This window comes from Canis lupus, chromosome 17, assembly GCF_011100685.1.
Source record: "Canis lupus familiaris isolate Mischka breed German Shepherd chromosome 17, alternate assembly UU_Cfam_GSD_1.0, whole genome shotgun sequence".
NCBI classification, from domain to species: Eukaryota; Metazoa; Chordata; class Mammalia; order Carnivora; family Canidae; genus Canis; species Canis lupus.
Window position 1 is genome coordinate 58,207,386 of NC_049238.1, and position 23,248 is coordinate 58,230,633.

At 48.4% G+C, this 23,248-nt stretch overlaps 1 protein-coding gene and 1 long non-coding RNA gene across 9 annotated transcripts; one reads left to right on the top strand and one right to left on the bottom strand.

Annotated features, from left to right (window-relative positions):
* Positions 1–375: 375 nt before the first annotated feature.
* Positions 376–11,764, top strand: LOC119863978. Of its 2 annotated transcripts, none has more exons than XR_005372697.1 (4): positions 376–805; positions 2,544–2,690; positions 7,408–7,518; positions 8,518–11,764. It is a non-coding gene; the product is annotated as an uncharacterized LOC119863978 (long non-coding RNA). The 2 variants fall into 2 exon arrangements; XR_005372698.1 differs by lacking the exon at positions 376–805 and adding an exon at positions 836–1,397.
* LOC102155262 (neuroblastoma breakpoint family member 11-like) lies at positions 8,482–22,995 on the bottom strand. Of its 7 annotated transcripts, none has more exons than XM_038561959.1 (10): positions 22,877–22,995; positions 22,464–22,775; positions 21,296–21,392; positions 20,311–20,525; positions 20,073–20,124; positions 18,919–19,073; positions 17,970–18,160; positions 15,801–16,040; positions 13,392–13,608; positions 8,482–10,526 (listed from the first exon to the last, which is right to left on the bottom strand). In XM_038561959.1, the coding sequence occupies exons 6-10, from the start codon at positions 18,960–18,962 to the stop codon at positions 10,466–10,468; spliced, it is 753 nt and encodes a 250-aa protein (XP_038417887.1). In that variant the 5' UTR covers positions 18,963–19,073; positions 20,073–20,124; positions 20,311–20,525; positions 21,296–21,392; positions 22,464–22,775; positions 22,877–22,995; the 3' UTR covers positions 8,482–10,465. The 7 variants fall into 7 exon arrangements, 6 of the variants coding, with proteins under 6 accessions (XP_038417887.1, XP_038417890.1, XP_038417889.1 ...); XM_038561962.1 differs by having other exon boundaries at positions 8,482–9,715; positions 10,241–10,526; positions 18,919–20,124; XM_038561961.1 differs by having other exon boundaries at positions 8,482–9,715; positions 10,050–10,526; positions 18,919–20,124.
* Between the last annotated feature and the right edge of the window lie 253 nt (positions 22,996–23,248).

Genomic DNA, 23,248 nt, shown 5'->3' on the forward strand with positions numbered 1-23,248 from the left:
CCCCAAAACCCTCCGCACCCACTCCTGTCCCGAGCATCCTCAGCCCCCACACAACCCTCCCGAACACAGTGCGAGCGAGGGCGCTGCCGCCGCCACCGCCCCGGGGGAGTCCAGCGCCGGGAGCCGCAGCCCGCCGGGGCCTCGTTTGCATCCGACACGCCCCTCGTGACGTCACGGCCTCGCCGCCCCGCCCCACCCCACCTGGGTCCCCCCTAGGATCGCAGCTCTGAGGCTCCTGCTCCTGCTCCTGCTCTGAGGCTCCTGCTCCTGCTCCTCCTCCTGCTCTTGCTCTGAGGCTCCTGCTCCTGCTCCTCCTCCTGCTCCAGCCGCTCCTCCACCAGCTCCTCCCTCTCCGCCCCCCCCCCCCGCCTTGGCTTTCTTCCTCACCTTCCAGTCTCCCCTGTTTCCTTCCCTCCAGCCTGATTTTGTTACCATTCCTCCTGCTTCTCCCTCAGCTCGGCCTCAGGACCCCTCCACACACACGCACACGCGCACACGCACACGCACAGCCCTCAGCACAGACAAGCGAGCGCAGCCTGGGAGGACCGTGAGGAAGGACTTTCCACCAGCCAGGGAAGCGCCGCCGCGGATACCTTCTCTCTCTCTCTCTCTCTCTCTGTCCAGAACCTGGTTTGGAGGAGACGGACTGCGATGCCTGCACCTGAGGACCTCAGCCTCCGTGCCAGCTGCCCACCCACCCCCACCGCTCCCGCAGGGACACCCCCGGGGTGGGGCCGACGTCAGGAACCTCTGGGCCCTCGGGCTGACACCTGCCCCCCAGGTCCCCCAGGCTGAAAACACCCAGGTGCCTGCCGGTTCCCCGGGTGGGATCAGGGGAGGGAGTGCGCCCCCTCGTGGCCGCCCGGGGAGGCGCACAAGGGTCCCCCTGCTTGAGAGGCAAGGGCAGGGCCAAGGGCACCATCCCTTCTGCTCCCTGGGACCAGACTCACAGTTCAGAGCAGGGGGGAGTGGGGTCCCAGGCGCCCCTTCTGCCACCGCCTTCCCTCCCTCCCTCCCTCCACCGCTGGGCGCGTCCCCTTGGATGCGACTTCTGCGATCAAATCAGCCTCCCAGGGAAAAAGCCAGGTCTGGGAAACCGGGCAAAGCCGCGCCTCTGAAGAGACGAGTACTTGGGCAAGCTTATGGTCATCCGTGGAGCGCCCTAGGGTTCTGATCTGCCTTGTTCCGATTGCGCCTTGAGGTGTGTTTTACTTTTACCGAATTGTTGAAATCACAAAGGATTGGGGGGTTGGGGGCGTCCACTAGTCACCTGAGTGAATAGGGTGGTGGTGGGCACAGGAATGCCCCCTGCCTAGGAGGTCCCCACGCTGATGCCGGGAACCTGTGACCGTGGTGTTCCATCACACAGCGCGAGGGCCCCTGCAGAGGTGCTGACGGTAAGCACCTTGAGATGGGGAGATGACCCTGCCTGGTTATCCAGGCAGCCCCCTGGAATGACAGGGGCCCTTCAACAGGAAGAGGCCAAATAGGAGGTCAGGGGATGCTGTGTGAGGAGGACTCTGCCTGCTGTTGCTGGGGCGAGGATGGGGGCGGGGGGGGGGTGGCTCTCAAAGCTGCAGCAGGCAAAGGGACACACTGTCTGGAAACCTAAAAAAGAGAAACCGCCAGGTATTTTATCAGCAAAACTGGGATCCGTGGGAATCTTAAAGGAAAGGCAATCTGGGACAAACAAGTTGTGGCCAGATCATAGGCAAGTCCTAAGAACAAATAGGAGGGAAGCTCTTCTTTCTGGCTGAAAGGGCTCAGTTTGGAAGGCTGTTCTAAAAGTCACAGGGGTGAACTGTGCATTGGAAGTGGGCTGACATCTCCCTGGGGAAACAAGGCTGGCGTTTCTTACTGTGGCTGGGTCAGTAGAGGCCTAACCATGTGAAATGTCAAGCCCGTCTAAAGTCAGATCCGTCTGTTCCCCTTGGGGCTGCAGTGCACTGAGGAGCTCAGAATCCCCTGAGTCTAGTGCCCCCTCTTAGAGATGAGGAGGGGCCACCCAAAGCCATGGGGCCAGGGTTAGACACCAGGCCTTGAGCCCTTTCCATTGGTCTCTGGGAAGTGCAGAGGAAACTTCCAAACAAGGAGAAGCCAGTCCATGTGTGGGGTTGTAGGGTTACCTTTGCTGGGACAGCCACAAGGCTTTGCAGAGACCATCTTGTAAGTGTTCTTCTATAGAGGCTCAGGAAAGAAAGGAGTCAGCAGAGAAGAACAAAAGGGAGTTAGCCAAAGAAAAAATGAAAAAGAAAAAATAGGGAGGGTGAACTCATGGCCTGACCTCATTTTCACACTGTGGGATCAGCATTCTCTCAGGTTACCGTCAAGGAGCCGTCCTAAGAATAGGCCCCATTGCTCATGGCAGAGCTTTAAAGTCCATGTGAAAGGTTTAGTTTCTGATTTGCAAGCCACCTGCTATTAATCCACGAACTTGCTGGGGAATGTGTTAGTATTTTCAATAAACGTACATGACGCCTGTCATATAGGTAACATGTTTTCCCTCAAGTTACATTTTTATTTTTTATCAAATTCACTTTTAGGTCCATTCAAACCAACGGTTTTCTTTGGAAAAGGAAATAAATATGAAAATAGAATAGCTGTTCTCAGCCTGATAGCGTGCAGTGGAATCAACAGATTAGAAGACTAGAAAGAAAAAGATGTAATATACAGAAACGGTGACTTTACAGGTAGTACAATGTCATTGAATTTATATCGCTCAATAGTTACTCTGAATGTATGGGCTAAATGCCCTAATCAAAAGACACAGGGTATCAGATTGGATAAAAAAGCAAGACCCATTGATACGCGGTCTGCAAGAGACACACTTTAGACCCAAAGGGACATCCTTCACATAGAAAGTGAGAGGGTCCAAAACCACTTATCGTGCTAATGGACATTAATGGAAAGCTGGTTTAGTAATCTTTATATTGGACAATTTAGATTTTACAACAAGGACTGTACATGGAGATGAGGTGGACAGTATATCGTAACTAAAGGGTCTATCCAACAAGAAGCTCTAACAATGTTAATATTAATGCCTCTAAAATGGGAGCAGCCAATTCTATAAACCATTTCATAACTAAATTGAAAGCACATGTTGATCACAATACGATAATAGTAGGGGACTTTATCACCTTTCTCACTGCAATGGACAGATCGACTAAACAGAAGATCAAGAAGGAAACACAGGCTTTGAATGACACACTGGACCAGATGGACTTCACAGATGTATTCAGAGCAGTTCATCCTACAGCAACAGAATACACATTCTTCTCAAGTGCACAAGGAACATTCTCCAGAATAGATCACATACCGTGTCATAAATCAGGTGTCAGCCAGTACCACAAAATGGCATCATTCCGTGCATACGTATTATTGTAAGACCACACTGCTTTGAGACTTGAATTCAATCACAAGAGGAAATTGGGACAGAAGTCATATACATGGAAGGGAGGCTAAAGAGCGTCCTACTAAAGAAAGAATGGGTTCAACCAGGAAATTAGAGAAGAATTCTAAAGATTCATGGAAGCTGTGGGATGCAGCAAAGGCGGTCTTAAGAGGGAAGGAGAGGGCAGACAAGCCTTTTTCAAGAAACGAGAAAGGTCTCCACTACACCTAACCTTACCTTACACCTAAAGGAGCTGGAGAAAGAACAGCAAAGAAAGCCTAAGCCCAGCAGGAGAAGAGAACTAATAAAGATTAGAGCAGAAATCGATGAAATAGAAATGAAAAAGAACATTAGAATAGATCGATGAAACTAGGAGCTGGTTCTCTGAATGAATTAATAAGGTTAATAAAGCACTGGCCAAGACTCGTCAAACAGAAAAGAGAAAGGAAGGACCCAAATCGATAAAATCATGAATGAAAGAGGAGAGGTCACAACCAATACCAAAGAAATACAAATCATTATAAGAACCGATTATGGGGGATCCCTGGGTGGCTCAGCGGTTTAGCGCCTGCCTTTGGCCCAGGGAACCATCCTGGGTTCCTGGGATCGAGACCCACATCGGGCTCCCTGCATGGAGCCTGCTTCTCCCTCTGCCTTTGTCTCTGCCTCTCTCTCTCTCTGTCTATCATGAATAAATAAATAAAATCTTAAAAAAAAAAGAACCGATTATGAACAAGTATATGCCAACAAATTAGGCAATCTGGAAGAAATGGGTGCATTCCTGGAGATATATAAACTACCAAACACTGAAACAGGAAGTAATAGAAAACTTGAACAGACTCAAAACCAGCAAGGAAATTGAAGCAGTCAAAAAATATCCCAACAGACAAGAGTCCAAGGTCGAATGGCTTCCCAGAGGAATTCTCCCAAACATTTAAGGGAGAATGAATACCTATTCTTCTGAAGCTGTTTCAGAAGATAGAAATGGAAGGAAAACTTCCAAACTCTTTCTATGAGGCCAACATTACCTTGACCCCAAAACCAGACAAAGACCCCACCAGAAAGGAGGTAACAGACCAATATCCATGATGAACATGGGTGCCAAAATTCTCACCACGATACTAGCCAATAGGATCCAACAGTCCGTTAAAAAAGGATTATTCACCACGACCAAGTGGGATTTATTCCTGGGTTGCCAGGATGGTCCAACATCTCAAATCAATCAATGGGATATACTACGTTGATAAGAGAAAGGACAAGAACCCTATGATCCTCTCAATAGATGTAGGAAAAGCACATGACATAGTACAGCATGCTTCCTTGATTAAAACCTTTCACAGTGTAAGGATGGAGGAAACATACCTTCATATCATAAAAGCCTTATACGAAAAGCCCACAGTAAATATTCTCAATAGGGGATCCCTGGGTGGCGCAGTGGTTTAGCGCCTGCCTTTGGCCCAGGGCGCGATCCTGGAGACCCGGGATCGAGTCCCGCGTCAGGCTCCCGGTGCATGGAGTCTGCTTCTCCCTCTGCCTGTGTCTCTGCCTCTCTCTCTCTCTCTCTCTCTGTGTGACTATCATAAATAAATGAAAAAAAAATTAAAAAAAGACCTAAAAAAAATAAAAAAATAATAAATATTCTCAATAGGAAGAAAACCGAGAGCCTTTCCCCTAAAGTCAAGAACACTATAAGGGTGTCCACTCTCGCTACTGTTGTTTGACATAGTACTACCAGACCCAGCTTCAGTAACCAGACAACAAAAAAGAAAGAAAAGGCTTCTGAATTGGCCAAGAAGAAGTCAAACTCTCACTCTTCACAGATGCCATGATTCTCTATATGGAAAACCCAAAAGACTCTACCCTATAATTGGTAGAATGCATACAGAAATTCAGCTAAGTGACAGGACATAAAATCGTCACAGAAATCGGTTGCATTTCTGTACACTAACAATAAGACAGAAGAAGGAGAAAGTAAGTCGATCCCATTTACTATTACACCAAAAACCATGAGATATCTAGGAATAAACCTAACCAAAGAGGCAAAGGATCTCTACTCAGAAAAATATAGAACACTCATGAAAGAAACTGAAGAAGACACAGAGAAATGAAACAATGTTCCATGCTCATGGATTGGAATAACAAATGTTGTGAAAATGTCTATGCTACCTTGAGCAATGTACGCATTCAATGCAATCCCTATCACAATACCACCAACTTTTTTCACAGAGCTGGAACAAATAATCCTAAAATTTGTATGGAACCACAAAAGACCCGAAAACCAAAGGAATGTTGAAAAAAGAAAACCAAAAGTGGTGACAGCACAATTCCAAACTTCAAGCTCTATGACAAGGCTGTACTCATCCAGACAGTATGGTACTGGCATAAAACAAACAGACAGACAGACAGACAAAAAACAACCCAAAAGCAGACACATAGGCCGATGGAACAGAATAGAGAACCCAGAAATGAGCTCACAACTCTATGGTCAAGTAATCTTTGACAAGGCACGAAAGAACATCCAATGGGAGAAAGATAATCTCTTCAACAAAATGGCTTGGGGAGGGGGGAATTGGACAGCCACATGCAGAAGAAGGGAACTGGACCATTTCTTACACCACACATAAAACAGACTCAATAGGGTGAAAGACTTGAATGTGAGACAGTAATCATCGAAATTCTAGAGGAGAACGCAGGCAGCAACTTCTGTGACTTCGGCTTCGGCAACTTCTTGCTAGGCATGTCTCCAAAGGCAGAGAAACGAAAGTAAACACCAACTGTTGGGACTTCAAGATAAAAAGCTCTTGCACAGCAAAGGACGCCGCTGACAAAACCAAAAGACAACTGACAGAATGGGAGAAGATATTTTTTGCAAATGTCTTATCAGATAAAGGGCTAGTATCCCACATCTGTAAAGAACTTATCAAAATCACACCCAAGAACAAATAATTCAATCAAGAAATGGGCAGGGGTGCCTGGGTGGCTCAGTGGGTTAAACATCTGCCTTTAGCTCAGGTCATGATCCCAGTGTCCTGGGATCGATCCCCGCAGCGGACTCCCTGCTCAGAGGGGAGACTGCGTCTGTCTGTACTCCTCCCCCTTGCTTGTACCTGCACATAAACAAACGAACGAAGGAATAAATATCTTTTTTAAAAACTGAAATCGGCAGAAGAAAGAGACATTTCTCCAAAGAGAGCTACAAATGGCCAACAGACTCATGAAGAACTGTTCCGCATCACTCGGCATCAGGGAAATACAAATCAAACCACAATGAGATCCCACCCCACACCAGTCAGAATGGCTAAAATGAACAAGCCAGGAATCGGCAGATGTTGGTGAGGATGCAGAGAATGGGAAACCCTCTTACACTGTGGGTGGGAATGCAAACTGGTGCAGCCACCCTGGAAAACAGTGCGGAGGTTCATCAAAATTTGAAGATAGAACAACTACTCTACGACCCAGCAAATGCACTAGTAAGGACTTATCCTAAATATACAAATGTAGTGATCCGAAGGGGCACCTGCACCCCAGCGTTTAGCAATAATGTCCACAATAGCCAAGTTATGGAGAGGACTCAGATGTCCATCGACAGATGAATGGTTAGAGAATGAAATGCTTCTCAGCCATCGAAATATGAAATCCTGACACTTGCAACTAGGTGGATGGAACTAGAGGGTGTCATGCTCAGTGAAGTAAGTCAGTCAGAGAAAGTCAATTTTCATACAATCTCACTCATACGTGGATTGTAAGAAAACTAGAGGGTCATGGGAGAAGAGAGGGAAAAATAAAAATAAAACAAGATGAAATCTGAGAGGGAGACAAAGCATAAGAGACTCTTAATCATAGGAAACAAACTGAGGGTTGCTGGAGGAGAGGCAGGTAGGGAATAGGGTAACTGGTGATGGGCATTAAGGAGGGCACGTGATGGAACGAACACTGGGTATTATATGGAACTCATGAATCACTGACCTGTACCTCTAAAACTAATGATACGTTACATGTTATTGCTCTGAATTTAGATTTTAAAACTGATGCTTAAAAAAAAAAAAAAGAAGTGATCGATCCAGTCCTCTGTCCTCTACCTTGAGCGCTCAGTGCCATGTGGCCACACCCTTGCACCTTCAACTCAGGTAAGTCCAGACAATAAACTGAAGAGATTGAGCTCTCCATGCAAAATGAATAAATATTTTTAATATTTATTTTTTTAAAAAGGAAGGAAATTTTATTTGAGCCCAAAAGACAGTGGCCTGAGGTGGGCAATCTTCACAAAGAAGAGAGTGTTCTGGAAAATGAATATTTGGTGTAGGGTTATCTACATTTTTTACATAAAAATTTAAAACTTGTTAGACAAAGACAAAGACTTTGCAGAGACACTGCAGTTCCTGGTCCTAAGTTTCCATTATATGCAGTGATGATATACGATAATGATTTTAATCTTATGGGAACCAGGTACACTTCTTCCTGTTTTCTTATCTTTCCCAGGAGGGTCCTTTTTGGTTATTTTCCTTAATAAAGCAGACGTACAACGTGTGCTTGGGGCAGACATAGAGTCCAGGCTTTCAGTTTTTGTGGAGTCATTTTGACCTCCGTAAGTGTGGAGGCATAGCTTCCCTGGAGCCCAGGAGCAGGACCCACAAACATTAGAAGTTGAAAATGTCCTTGATCAGGGCCCCTTCCTCAGGGACCTCCTAAGTCTCTGGTTCATAAGACGTAGTAGGTGGGAACATATGCTGAAGAAGTGAGGAGGTGCTTCAGGGCATCACTTTCCCCTGCCTTCTCTAAATTTTTTTTTTAATTTTTTTATTTATTTATGATAGTCACAGAGAGAGAGAGAGAGAGAGAGAGAGAGAGAGAGAGAGAGAGAGAGAGGCAGAGACACAGGCAGAGGGAGAAGCAGGCTCCATGCACCAGGAGCCCGATGTGGGATTCGATCCCGGATCTCCAGGATCGCGCCCTGGGCCAAAGGCAGGCGCCAAACCACTGCGCCACCCAGGGATCCCTTTTTTTTTTTAATTTTTTTATTTATTTATGATAGTCACAGAGAGAGAGAGAGAGAGAGAGGCAGAGACACAGGCAGAGGGAGAAGCATCCCCTGCCTTCTCAACCTCAGCTTCTATGTCACTCAACAGCACGGACACATCCACCGTGGACATCAAGCACCACTGACCCATGACCTTGAACTGCCCATGTTTGGGTAGAGGAAGACAACCACAGGCCAATGACATGAAGTCAAGTCAATGAAATCTACAAAGCAATGTTTCATCTTTTTAAAATTGTTCTTCAATTTTAAAAAATTTTAATTCCAGCAACACTCAGGGAGTCCCCATTCCATCACTAGGAGTCATTTAAAGATTTCACCCAAGGAGAGAGGACTGGGGACATTTTGACTTTCGAACAGATGGTGACCATTAAAGAAACTTAAGTGCGGATCTAAAACAAAAATCTGGAAATGGAGCAGGTGAGAAAAATAGGATGTAAATGGCATCTGTTTACTGGGTGGAAACAATACAATAAGAGTGCAGGTTAAGACAAGAGAAAAGAGAAAACAGAGTAATGTCAAAACTTTGAGGTTGAGAGATCACTTAAAACTTAGAGACTGGATGTGAAAAGGATGACAAATTAATACGGAACCCAACGTGTCCAAGAACGGTTGGTGCAATGTTCGGCCCTGCCTATGACAAGCTTCCTAAACACCAAAGGCACATGTAGGCCGACATACGTGCCCTCACAGAAAACAGAAAATACCACAGAGAGAGGAACATGGTCAGAATTTTTTCCCCATCGAGTAAGTATAGCCTACAAGAGATGAAGACTTTGCATTAAATATGATGAAATCCCAGAATATTTACATCACTTTATATCCATATCCACCAAATCAACCAGGAGAGTGAGGGATTAGAGCATCGAATACAAAAATTCACAAGGCCACAGTGATCGCCAAAACCAAAACTCTAATGATGTAGAGCGGGGAGGGAGTGTGTTCCACGGCACAATGCCAGCCAATACACGTTGTACAGGAATGATAAAGCTAGAATCCTTCCAATGTACACACACGGATGCGGTGATGACACACCACAGGGATCATCACAGGATGACAACATTTCAGAGAAAAACTTTGCAGAAAAGGATCTTCATACATTCTCAGAGCTCCACTCACCACATTACTAGTTTTAGAGAGAAAACCATGTGTTCCTGTGAACAGATCTTCGGGCCCCTCCATAGCACGTGACCCATGCTGCTCTCGCAAGAACGGTGACGGGCAAACTGGCGCTCTCGGTCTCCGGGTGGGCTGAGCTGGGACACACACAGCCTTAACTATGGAGTGCCCTGGCGAAAGGGTTAGGCTGAATTTAATCAGGAGGAATTTAATTTCCTGATCCTAATCAGGATCAGACAACTTCAGGATGTAGACCATTAAGACGGATATCTGACCTGTCCCCTACAAACAAGGAAATGTCACCACCACCAGAGACAGCCACCTAAAGGTGAGGAGATGTCTTGGGCTTGAAAGGACTAAACAGTGACACACTTTTTTAGTCCTTTGGAACCCAAAAGATCTCTTCTCCTTTTTGTCGTCTCTTATTTGTGGTGACAATGACTGTTTGAAGAAAGACAGGCGTCTTGTTCGATGGTCTACATCCTGAAGTTGACTGATGCCTACCTTGTGCTCAAATTCAGGCTAACCCTTTGCGGCCGGAACACTGCACAGTTAATGCTGTCTGCTCCTAGCACAGCCCATCTGTTGGCCCAGAATGTCCAGTTTGACACGTGCTCTTTTTCCACGTTGCTCCCGAGTCCTCGGGTTCATCGCGGGATGGAATTGAGAGGAGCAAGACTTAAGGTCTCTCAAACCTGCACGTGATCCAGTCAGGCATTGGTCTCCTTGGCGATTTATCACGAGTGGAGGCTGAAGGGCTAGAATTTCTCTCGTCAAACCGTGTGTTGCAGTCAAAATCACAGAGTGGCTTGTGGTTGTGATGTTGATTCTCAGCAAAGGATCCCTTCCGTGCTCTGTTGGGGCTTTTCCTTGCTGCACTGTTTTAGATTTCTTTTCATCAAGTGGAAAATGATGGGGTTCTATGGTAGGATTTCATTCACATGAGGAATCTCTTCTCCTATTTCCTGAGGTACTTGGTATCTGGCAGAGAGAGAGAGAGAGAGAGAGAGAGAGAAATGGAATGTGAGTCTTTGTCAGATGCTGCTGATAGCTGAGCCTGGAGGGGTGGCTACGTGGTCACGGAGGCCAGGAGCAAGCTGAGCTCCTGTGCAGAGAAGAAGCTGACGGGGGACCCACAAGCAGGCCGAGCCGGAGAGTAGGAGCCACAGGTCAGAAGTGACACCTCACTAAACTTACAGCGGCCTGTGTTGCAGGACCCAGGGACCCCTGTGCTCCACCCAGAAGGAACCTGGTGAACCCAAGCTCAAGGCTGCTGTGAACTTTTGCCAGATCCTGACTACCTCCTCCTCAGCAGCCACTTCATGCTTGAACCTGCTTCAGCAGAAGCCAAGTGGTGGCTTTCTCTTGCTTCCCAGGGAGGGGGGCACTCAGCACCTAACACACATATTCACAAACAGTCTGCCATAGGAAGGAGGGGACCCTTGGCAGACAAACACTCCCCCTTCTCACCCTTGTCCCAGTCTTCTGAGGAGGAGGCCAGGCTATAGAAGGAGTCCTAGAATGTGAGAGCCGGAAGGGGCCTCAGAATGTCCCCAAGTTCAGTTCTGCCATGTGCAGATGAGGAGATGTGGTCCAAGAGGCTAAGGACCGCCCGAGCCATGTGACCTGTTCCTGAAAACCCTGGAGACTGAGACGAGACACAGGCTCAGGCCCTGCCCAAACATGTGGGGGAAGGGAGAAGAAAGCCTCAGTTCTGGAGGTGTGTGCAAGCAGTAGATGCTGTTGGTCACGTGGCCTGACAGGAAGACGCCCAAAGGGGCTGAGGGAGGATCCCAAGAAGGAGAGACTCAAGGGGAATTAACAAAAAGATCAGGGCATGTAGCCATGGCCCTACTCATTTTCACTCAGGTCCACCAACATTCTCTGAAGGTAATGTCCCACAGGATAGAACTTAGGGCATTTCCAGGAATATCCTCCGTAGATGGACTCACCAAATTCTGAAGTGAAAATGAAAAAGCATTAGTTTTATTTAGCTCCCTAGATTGTCATCCCTTCTTTTCCAAACTTTCCCTAAGTAAAAAAGTTTCTCAGTGTTTACACTGGTGTGCAGAAGGGCCTGCAAGTGGATTAACACAGGAGAATGAGACCTAAAATTCCCTACTGAGATTTTGTATAAGCACAAACTTTGATTCAAATATTTTGTTGCAAGCTGCAGTGACTCTGACGGGGGCTTTCAAATCCACTTAGTGACTAGTGAATTGGCGTTTTCAATGTCAGAGGAGGAAAGAAAGCACTAAATTCCTTTATTTTTGATCAGGGAAGAGATTCTATGTTGGACACTGGGTTCCTATGCAGGGTTTTATTCCTCCTGTATCCCATATTATAAAATTTGTGGGAGACTAAGATCCAAAAGAGAGATCATCCATCTAGTTCCTCTGCGTATCTTTTTCCTCTGCTTTCTCTAGGCTGCGGTGTTGACGGAGGAATGCCGATTCCGTCAATGGCTGATAAACAGCTTTTCTAGGAAGTAGAAGCCACACGGGACCCTTCTGTACTGCTCACGGAGACCCTACTGGATCCATGGCCCTTCTAATTTCTAGGAGCATACTAGTGGAGCTTTTAAAAAATCCTGTTACCCAAATTCCACCTCACAATCTTGAAATCAGAATGTTAAGGTACTGGGAGAAGGCACTCGTGTTAGTTCACAGCTGACTCAGTGTTTCTTTTATCCTAGCATGATTGATTTAGAAGTATTCGCTAAGCTACCCTAATTCACACCAGTGTTTTCTCGGCCTCATCTCTTCCACCAGGAGGACACTGTCCCTAAGAATGTTGGTCTTCTTTCTGACAACCTGCCATGAATGACTTTCTTTCTCTGTTGGACTCGATTCTTGTGCATCTCCCCGGCTCTTCCAAAAGCAGCCCGAAGTGAATTCAGTACAATGCTCTAGAATGTTCTCTTGCCTGAAATTCAACCCAGTTACCTTTTCGCTGATTCCTACTGAGCGTGGAGACATGGTGATGACCGCGAAAAGGGGAGACGTCTTGATGCCTAAGCACCTCATGTTCTATTCCTTTTGGAAACCTGGCATTAGCTTCTACCTTTGGCCGATGTCTCTCTAGAAAAGTGCCATTCCTGTCCTCCACCTGATGCCAACTACCATGTCCCCCCTAAGGTGGGGGACACAAAGTTCCCGGAAGCCCCATACGGGACTTCCTTTCTCATCTGAGGCTGAGGAAAAACCTGACTCCAGGCCGCCGAGTGTGGCACTCCCAGCCATGACTCAGGTTCTCATTTAGTTTTTGTCCTGGGGGATCTTTCTCCTCTGTTTTCATACTTCTTATTCACATTGAGAAGATGAGGGTTAAGTGTCATCCGAGGTCAGATTCCCTGAAAGACCCAGGAGGAGAATCCTCATGCAATGGCTCATTAAGACAATGCTCCTGGGAGAAAGAGGCCATGGAGTTGTGGAAGCGGGGTTGGGGGGGGCTGGGGGGTGAGGGGGTGGTGGTGATGGCAAAGAAGCCAAGAAACTGTGTGATTTCCGGCAGACTGTTGCGTGTTTGGTGACATGTGTAGATGATGCTGCTCTGCTGAGGAGGCCCATGGGGCCTGCTGCCCCCTTGTCATGAGGAGAGGGGAGAGGGCACCTCAGGACAGCCCCAGCAGGAACACAGCAGAGTTCAGATGCAACCAGGTGATGGAGATGGAAGGGCCGGCAGGGCGGCAGCCCTTGTGGGAAACAGAGATAAGAGCAAACAAAAGAAGCACCAGCTATGGGAGCGAACACAGGAGGAAGAGCACCAACAGTGGTGGAGAGGATGGAGCTGTAATCTGAAGAAGAGCAATTGGAACCCATGCCCCAACAGCACAGATGTGATTACCTCTGCGCCCTAAGCTTGAAGGCGGGAAATCTGCATGCAAGTTGCCCCTGAATGAACTGCAGTTTCCTCTTGATAATCTTGTGTTTCGTGACACCTGGGGCCTTCATGGGGTCAAAGACTTGACACTCACACTGACTGGCCACCGAGCCCTCAGCAGTTTCACCTTCCAGCTTGAGAGTGTGGTTTGTCATGCCCACGGATGCATCCAAACCCAGCTCTGAAAATAAAAGCACATCAACAGGATCCGTTGTCATTCAGGATCTTTCTGAGCCCCTACCAGTAAGACGTCAAAGAAGGCCAGTGGGCAGGACGAGAGAGGCCATCGGAATGTTCACGAGTGAGGAGAAGCCAATGGACACATTTTGATTATTTCCTGTTTTGTTCATCTTTTTTACCCTACCAAGAGGGCCAGGTGGTCAATAGGCTCGCAATGGATGAAAGTGAAATGGGGAAAAACAGCATTGGTAAAAACAAAGAGTTACGGAGAAGAGACAAAGGCAAGGAAATCATGCTGGAAAGAGTCTGCACTATTAGAGAGGATATTGTAGAGATCTCACCCAAGTCAAAGTTGAAGGGAAGCTTTGGGAAGCAACAAGGAATGAGAAAGCTAGGGAATCTCTCCAACATGCCTCAACATATATTTCATATACGTGCATTATGTATAATATACACACCAAATACCCATCTGTTGTGCCATAAGATATAAATGTGTGTATCTGTATGTCCGTATGTACTTAATGAGTAAATGATTACATAGGGGCTGGGAGACATGCAACAGAATATTGTAAGACCCCCTTCTTGGCAGTTGAAATTGGAAAAAATACACAAATTCAAGAAGAATGAGAAAAACTTTTGCAAGAAACAGGTGAGCCTTTAAACATCGAGGAAGAATTACGAGGTGGAGGAAGTGGGAACAACACAGAGTAAAACCATCAGCCTATAGAATGATAGAATGTATTTGCCCCCAATTCATATGTTGCAACGTGATCCCTACTATGATGGTGTTGTGGAGTGAACCCGTGGGAGGCAGAGCCCCCCATTAAAGGGATTCCTACCCTATAAAAGAGACCCCACAGAGCTTCCTCACCTCTCCACCCAGTGAGGACATAACTAGAAGCAGCCACCTGTGAACCAAGCAGGAAGTGTCACCAGGCACTGAATGTGCACCTGTTGGATTGTGGCTCTACTCAGCCTCCAGAACAGTGAGATATTAATTTCTGACGTTAATAAGCCAACCTGTCTGGGCATTTTTGTTATGAAAGCCAGAATGGACAAAAAAAATCTGGCATGGACCCTGGTTTCCTGCTCAGGTCTCTGTGGAAAGTGAGTCATAGAGAGAGGGACTAAGCCAGCAGGTGGAGTCAGGGCCAGGACTGTGGGAGCCAAGGAGAGGTGACAGAGAAGCTAGAGGGAGAAGACAATAAGTACCTCAGTTTCTAAGGCCCTTGTCAAAGCTGTGCTTCCTCAAACACTCACTGAGCTCTTTCTCTCGGGCCTCTCCCTGGTGAGACAGTGCTGCTCCTTTTGTTACCTCCACGTGGGTACTGGATCACCTCATTTCTCAGATGAGTTCTGAGCCTGACAGGGGAGCCCCGGGACACCCCAGGCTCCAGGAAGGGACACGTAAAGGGAGGGAGGGTAAAGACACCATGACCCAGGGGAGGGTTGAAAAGTTCGGTCTTAAGGAAATCTGAACAGAGGTGGATCCTATGAGCAGGAGTCTGGGGAGGAGGCGATGGAGATGAGAGGAGATGATGAGCTGGAGGGAAGATGAGAGAAGAGAGTGACGTGTGCACTTTATCTAAGAGGGTGGCCCCTTATTTCTTTAGAAAAAGAAAAAAATAAACAAGAGATTGTGTTGTGAGTCTCTATTTCCACTGCGGCTGTGAAAGCTTAACAGGGAAAATTGGCTTGAAGATGTGGAAGAGGAGAAAAATTGGCACACGAGCCTCTGAGAAAGCCAGGGAAGATGGGGTCCAGCCAAAGTGGAGCCGGGGGAAAATTGCTCCACCCCACGTGTAACAATGCCATGAAACCATTTCCCAAGCATTAAAGCACCACAGAGACACAAGAATTAGACATTACAAATTCAGAGATGTTATCAAGCAGTGGTTGTTGGATCAGGCCCCCTAAAAATAATGTTGTATCACGCTCCAACTTCGATGGATCGGACACCATTGTCAGGGGTTTCAGATGAAGGTACTGAAGGGAAAATACATAAGAAGATGAATGGCTTGTCCCGTTAAAGAGCCCCTGGACACGGGGCAGAATGGATACTAAACACCAGGCTCTTGCTCACTCCCTGTATTGGAGCATCATGAGATTTGACCTACCCCCATTGTTGCCTCCAGCCACAAGCCTGTGAGTCCAACATAGAGACTAGAGCTTCCTACTTCCCTTCCCTCTCACCTTGGGAGAGTGGCCTTTGGTCCCCAGAACCCATCTTGGCTGCCAGGCTCCAGATGGTGGGGGAGAGGTCGAGCCTGGCTCTGTTGTCACCACGATCCAACTGCTGGCCCAGCTGCAACTGCAGAGAATTGGCCTCCTTGGTGCTGGGCTGTGGCTGTGCTCTTGCAGTTTGCACCTCTGCCCTTAGGAAAGTCAAGTTTCCCCTCAATAGCCCCCGGTGACAGGGCACCTGCATGGGAGCTGAAGCAAGAAGAGATGTCAATGGGATAAACCCCAGTGTTCCGTAGCTGAGCACTCCCAGAACACCCATTTCTGACGTCCCCGCCCGTCTGTGAGATCACCCTGGGAGCGGGCACAAAGGCAGATATCATGTGTGGGAAGATGTCACCATTATGTCTGTGCCTGGGAACGCTGGGACGGCAGGTGCCCAGGCTGCGAAGTCCCAGAAGCAAAAATCACCTCCTTGACTCCAGAGGGCCTTTAGATGGGCGCAGGAACTCATGCTTATTATCCTGTAACCTTCGTCCTATAGCCTACAGAAAACATTCTAGAGAGGCCTGGGGGCACGGGGAGAAGCAGATGTCAGTGTGTACCCGAAAGATAACAGAACAACGGAAGACGTTTGGCCTTGAGGCTTCAGGTACCACTAGAAAAGGGACTTGGGAAAAAGTACCATGGACCAAGTCAGGAGCACCTTTCTTGGCTCTGGAGCCTTTGGAACTTTCTCATGTACAATTTTTGACTGCCCTTCCACCCACCCCACCTGTATGTTCTATTGCCACCCGGAGGAGGCGCTGACAGCTGTAAGGAATGTAGCAGAGGTCTGAGTCCCTTAGGAGATTCCAGGGCCAGAAGTGCTCCAGGGTCAGACTCTGTGGGTCTTCAGGGAGGGCACAAAGCACCCAGTCCCAGCATCACACACCCTTCAGGGAGGTGTGGGCAGCACTCCGTGATCAAACACACTCAGGTTTCCACTGTGAAGGGAGTATGTGTTCTCAGAAAGGGGGCTAACCAGACACTTGCAACACCCTCACGCCAGAGCAGGTCAGCTTCAGTCGGAGCCGTGCCTCCTCCCTGCCATGTGGGCCCTCGGGTGATCTGAAGAGCAAAGAAATTCTGCTAACAATCCAAATACTCTCCCAGAAGGGAAGTCCAAAAAATAGCCCGAGAGGGAACAAATGGGAAATGGGTTTTACTCTGCACGCTTGTGTGACAGGGCCCCCAAGGGGGTCTTGCTCAGCAGGCAGCACTTTTCTGAAGATTATGGAGAGGGGATCGCCTGTGCTGAGGCCAATACCCACCCTAGGTGCACAGGCCACTGATCATTTACACGACATGGTGCCACAGAGAGTAGGTACCTGACTGAAACCATATCCACACGTGTAAAATCACTGATGCTGCACAGAGGGTGCAAAGTACTCCATCCATGGGGATGAAAAACCAGAGCTAGAGCCTTAGCTTCACTGAAACCACAGGGTACAGGCAGGGCTGGGTGCTCAGGATCTTCTATCTAAATGCTACAGAGGGCAGCTCAGGAGCAAATCTTTGGGATCAGCAAAAATATAATAGATGGTGCAAATATGGAGCTGACTGCAAACCTGTGTGGACAGCAGGAGAGATTATAGGAAGCAACGCAACTGGCAATAGAATTTCATGAGTAGCAGAAGACTCTAGTTGATAAAAGAAAGAGGTCTGTTACCCAGGTGTCTCCAGGTGACATAGTGGCGGCTGGGTTTTTGCCTTTTTCCCTCATTTCTCCTCTCTCCTGTCTTGGTACCAATGCCTGCACTGCACAATAGTGAGGGCGCAGGCGGCAGAGGGTAGTCTGGGACAGAAGGAAAGAGAAGTTGTCTGACCCATATGATGCCTTTTCCTATTTAAGGAGGCTCCATACCCAGTGTGGAGCCCAACATGGGACTTGCCTCACAACCCTGAGATCAAGACCTGAGCTGAGATCAAGAGTTGGACACTTAACCAACAGAGCCACCTGGGTGCCCCAGTGTTTTTAAAATTAAATCCAGGAGCAGAGTTCAAAAAAACCAGTATGAGTCTACAAGGCCTGTTGGCAAGCTTGCATCTCTCAGCCTATTTAGGTGGTTGGATAGAAAGCAGAGAGGCTCTCTGGGGCCTCCCCAGGAACTTTCTGGCCCTCACAATGGGAGTACTTACCGTCCACATCAAGACCCAAGAAGAGTTCCTGCTTATCAGATGTGAATGAGGCACTTGTATAAGGCCTGCAGGCGTCTGGCAGGTCATGGCCAACTGAAGGAGTCCAATAAGATTCATCCAGTGAGTCCTGTGGGACTTCATTCTCTTCTGCCACTGGCAGCTCCCTGTGGAGCCTCGTGTTCCAGGGAGTACTGGAAGATGCAAGAAGAAGGTTGAGTCAACAGGGAGTCCCAGCTGGTCTTGGTGGTAGGGAGGAGGGAGTGGTGACAGAAAACAAATGGGAAGTCCCCATAAAGGGACATGAACCAGTCTGCCTCCATCTGGGGCCAGAGTGTGGATGCGCTGGGGATAGATCAGGGAAGTGCTCACAGCAGAATGGGAGCTTATGGGGAAGGAGTTTGAACCACCCAGTGCACAACAGTTACCACATACAGAACACTCAGAAAACAATAAAACCAGCACCAAGACGTTTGCAAACATTTTGTTGAAACTGACAGAAAGCACCATCAGAACCCCAGGCTCCGGCAGCATGGTAGATTCCTAGAAAGCTCCTGTGTCCAAGGCCTACTTCCCTAAATACTGAGGCATGAATTTTTTCCTAAATACTGTCTTTGCCATGAGTTCTTGCCAATGTTGTAATGACAAACTGGCAGAGACAGATGGGCATCTCGGGCTGGACCCAACACAAAGAGAGACTGTGAGAGTGCAAGACATCCTGTGATTGCTTAGCATCCTGCATCAGTGAACTCTATTTTCCCACATTTGAGAAGGATCAACAAAGGGGCCTGCCTGTACGAGTACCATAGTGAAACAGAGAACAGGGCTAGCGGATCATTGTGTGGGTGTCTGAATGGGTGAAACAGGTACGTGTAGCACTGTCTAGATTTCCCTGGATCCGAGATCACCAGATGTCACCACCAAATTAAAGCCCACGATTCTTCAGAGTTACCTGGGGGCATATCTGGCCTTGGTCTTCTTCCTCCCAATAATCATTATGAAGCCTGGTGGCTCTCACTCCCGTCTTGGAGAATTGAAGGAGTCAAAACACATTCATCCGGTGGGTCCTGGAGGATCCCCTTCTTTTCAACTTCCTGCTGCTCCAGGCTGTGGGAGGTAGGACAGGAATGACAGAAGATCGGACCAAGAGGATCCCACACCATGGCTTCCTAAGTGGTTTTGAGTGGAGTTACAGGGAGTGGTCACAAGAAGCGTAGCGGGGGCGGTGAGGGGGGCATTGCCTTGAGAGGGAGGAAGCGATCCATCCAGTAAGAGACAGAATGTGGCTGCCAAGGGATGGCAGAGCAGCGCAGCAGATACTCAGTGCACCGGTCACCGAGGGACTGACTAGGAATGAGAGCCAGCCATCCCAGTATGGTACAGTCCCAACGTGAAGCAGAGATGGAGACCAGGCCAGGGGCAACCACCACGTGCCTGGGTTGTGTGGGCTTTAACATAGATTGATCAGGCGGCTACAGCTCTGGAGTCCTCGCAGACTGGAGAAATTTGTGCCTTCTAGGCACCATGGTATTAATAGTGTCACATGACACTGCAAGTTTGGGTTAAGTGCTTCTCTTGGTTTTTCATTTTGCCGGTTGTCTGCTTACCAATTCCTTTGCTACTCACCTGCCCACCAAGGACCTTAGAGAATTGTGTAGGAAATAGATATGCACCTCTTCCTCGTGTTCATTTACAGGAAAGAATGGGTATTTTGTAGCTACAGGGCATCTTAAGGCTAGTGAATTCATCTTGATCTTACAAGTACCACAGAGACAACAGACGACCAAGTTAACGGGGCCATCCATTGTTTCCATGTCTAGTTTTGCTTCTTGCATCTGGCACGCGAGACTCTCTAGACTTCACTTAGAGTCCTTTCGGAGGCCCTGTGCATTTTTTTAAAAAAAAGATGCTATTTATTTATTCATGAGAGTCACAGAAAGAGAGGCAGAGAAACAGGCAGAGAGAGAAGCAGGCTCCCCGTGGGGAGCCCAGTGCAGAACTCGATCCCGGGACAGCGGGATCACGCCAAACCACTGAGCCACCCAGGCATCCTTGCCCTGTCCATTTTTACCCACACATTACCGGTGCCTGAATACTCATGGTCACCTGGGGGTGAGTGTTTCTTGTTTTTCTTCATCCTCCTCATCGTCATAATTTTCTGCAAATAAATTCAGAAATGTCCTGTCAACTATGTCCCACATCAGCACTAGACACACAGTGGGCTTATGTGTCCCTAAATTCATAAGGACAGCTGCTGCAAACAGTGTAAGGGCAGGTGGGGAGTCTCCTGTGAGCCCAGGACCTTGGAGCGGCCTAGTGCAATCAGGGCCTGCGGCCGCCTTACCTGAACTGAGCTTTCGGGCAAGGCGCTTGGCCAGCCTGCCTCCCTCAGGCAGCTGCTCTTGGAAACCCTGCCCTCGAGAATGCTCAGGGTCATGGTGGGTGAGGCGGTCCTCGAGGTGCTCATTGAGGCGTTCAGAAATATCTGTCCCTCCCCGTAACTTTTGATACAACCGGGTCAGCTCTTTAGCATGATCTTTAATTAGGATATGACATTGCCTAGGGTGGGACAGAGAAAATTTGTAAATGCAGAGTTGAAGCAAAGATTAGAAGAGCTTTTGTGGAGACTTCTGGGAGAACTTCCCCAAGGAGTCCTGGAAGCCGAATTTGGGCATGTGTGTGGCGATCTGCCTGTGGCAGAGAAAGAAGGTAAAACAAGGCCTCCTCTATCAGAGGGCGCTCCTGTGAGCCTCCTTGACATCCCTTGTTACTTCTCTGTCTGTAAAAAGCCAGGTGTCTTCCTAAACACACATCAGAGAGACGTCCCTTGAGCTTCTCACTTAGGGCACACTCAATTTCTGGAAAAACCACATACAGTGCATCATGCACTGAATGGACATGGCTCCACACACAGAAGCATGAACGTAATCACGTAATCAGCTGGCGGGAACTGGCAAGCTCAGGAGAACGGCGGGGTTAAGATGACCGTGTGTTCTAAAAGAAGGGATGACACGCTGTGGTCAGGAAGGTCGTGACGGTGTCAGATAGAAATGAGGGGGCGAACTCACAACATCGTGAACGTGCTAAATGCCATGAACTGTCCACTTGAATTTGATGACGTTGACATGTTTTTTAAAAAGAGAAGCTGGGGCTCTGAGTCACAGGAGTCCAAAATCTACCAATTACTGTGGCCTTAATGGTGTTACAACTATTTGTGTAACGTGCCTGCCATGACCGTTTCTGCCCTTCTCCTGGCCCAGGCCCGTTGCTGCCCCAAGTCAGAGATGCCCTCAGCTTCCCTCCAGCCTCCCACATGGAGCCCTCCTTACCTGAGCTGCTCAGCGAACACCTCTGTCCGCTTCCCCTCCTCCAACTGCAGCTTGTCCCCCAGCACGGGTCCGATGATGTCGGTGAGCTCTTTACACCCTGAGAAACAGAGATGCCTGCCTCAGTGGAAAGCTGGACATGCTGCTGTGCTCGCTGCCTTCAAGGGACGGGGCAGGGTCCAGCCCAGGACAAATGTAACCCCGGCAGCCAGGCTCTGCAGTGGGAGCTCCACGCCTCCTTCCTCAGCCTCCCAACTACGGGGCGTGTGATTAGTCCCCGTTTTAGAGCCGAGGAAGGAACAGCCCCGAGCCACAGGCAGTGACTAGACACGGTGAGTAACTGGTATTTGGTAGAGTCAAAATTCACATCCGCTCACAGCGACCCTGATCATGGCCACTCTAGCAAGCCTTGCAGCCTCTTAAGTAGACACTGAGCAGGGACAGGAAGTAGGCCCCTAGGACGACAGGACTGATGGGTCCCCTGAGCTGGGATTTCTCTGTTGAACAAGTATGCCGAGGGTAAAAATTCATCCAGATGCACTTGTGTGAAGTATAATGCATAAAGCCAGAAGGAACTGAAAGGAATATGTCCAAATCCTAATAAAGTTTGTGATTAGAAGCAGTAGAATTATGAACAGGGTTTACACAGTGCCAGGCTCTGCTCTAAGAGCTTTTCAAGAAATTACTCAGTACTGTGATTCGAAGAAGTAGGTGCCACAACAGTAATAACCCGGGAAGGCTGGCCCAGAGACCTTGCTCCTCACCCCTGTATTGAGGTACCTCCACTCCAAGCTCTCAAGTGATATCTGTTTTCATCATCTTCACAACAGGTTTCCCACAATTTTGTGATTCGTATTAGGAGAGATGTTAACAAAACTTTGCTTGTGCTTTCCTGAAAGCTCAGGAACTCTTCACTTTCCTAAATAGCAGGCTTCAATTATCACCTTTCCCTGCATCAATCTTTTTTCATTTTCCCTCCCGTTGCTGTACTGAAAGCCAGTTGTGAGAACATGACAAAAATTAGGGCTCAGAGCATCAGGATTCATTACATCCCTGCAGCCCCCTCCTAAGATCAGGCAGCTGAGCTCCCCATTTCAGGCTGACTGTGGGGGAGGGCCTACCCCCCACTCTAGCTTGGGGGGTTACTGGGGCCATGGTCTCTCCCACTCACCTTCATCCTCACTTGGCCACGTGTTTCTTGGCCCAGAACTTGACCTGCTCGCCAATCTGCTTCACTGAAGTTTCCCCAGCTTCGGGAGAGATAGATGGAGGCAGCACAGATTGTCTGAAATTCCCTGAGACACCCTCAATCTTACCACTGGGTATCAAATGGTGGCCTCTGTGGGCTCAGGAAGCAGAGCCTGTGCCCAGGTTCCCTCTCAATCTGGTTGATTTCCAGGAGGCTGATTTCTGCCCTTGGATCAGACTGAGGGCCAAGAGGCGCTGCCATGGTGACCAGTGGCAGACGAGGTAGAGCTGGGGACTGGGGAGAAGAAACCCAAACACAGGATGGGTTAAAAACAAGTGAAATCAAGTAAGTTTAATCAGGCCTGAGGGGTGAGGATACAGGAATTCTTTACTTACTATTGGCAACAATTTGGGCAACACCCCAGAGCACTCGAGAGTCGGTAACCACAACAACAAGCTCTGATGCCAGAGCTGAGAGCTGAAGGCAATGCCCCTCGCTCAGACTCCGATTGGAATGGCAGGGGGAGCACCCAGCATTCCAGGTAACGGTCTGCAGTTGCAATAACAGAATTGGAACGTGGTGGGGATCAAGGAACCTTGGGAGCCACTGATACACAAGGCTGCCTCGTCTCCCTGAAGGTCACCACTGATGGGGACCACCCCTCAGCAGCCACTCTCAATAGCTGTCTACCCTTGTGCTGACACCACAGATCCCATCTCTTTCTAAAAGTATATCTCAGCATAGCTCTCATTGTTCATTCTTGTGTG

What these genes read in the sequence shown, in the direction of transcription:
- LOC102155262 (XM_038561960.1), bottom strand. Translation starts at nt 18,962, where the DNA reads ATGATTATTGGGAGGAAGAAGACCAAGGCCAGATATGCCCCCAG. An exon ending in CTTGGGTCTTGATGTGGACG is followed by an intron (nt 16,041 to 17,969) that starts GTAAGTACTCCC and finishes TTCTTGCTTCAG; the next exon opens with CTCCCATGCAGGTGCCCTGT. An exon ending in TTCAAGCTTAGGGCGCAGAG is followed by an intron (nt 10,527 to 13,391) that starts GTAATCACATCT and finishes TCTCTCTGCCAG; the next exon opens with ATACCAAGTACCTCAGGAAA.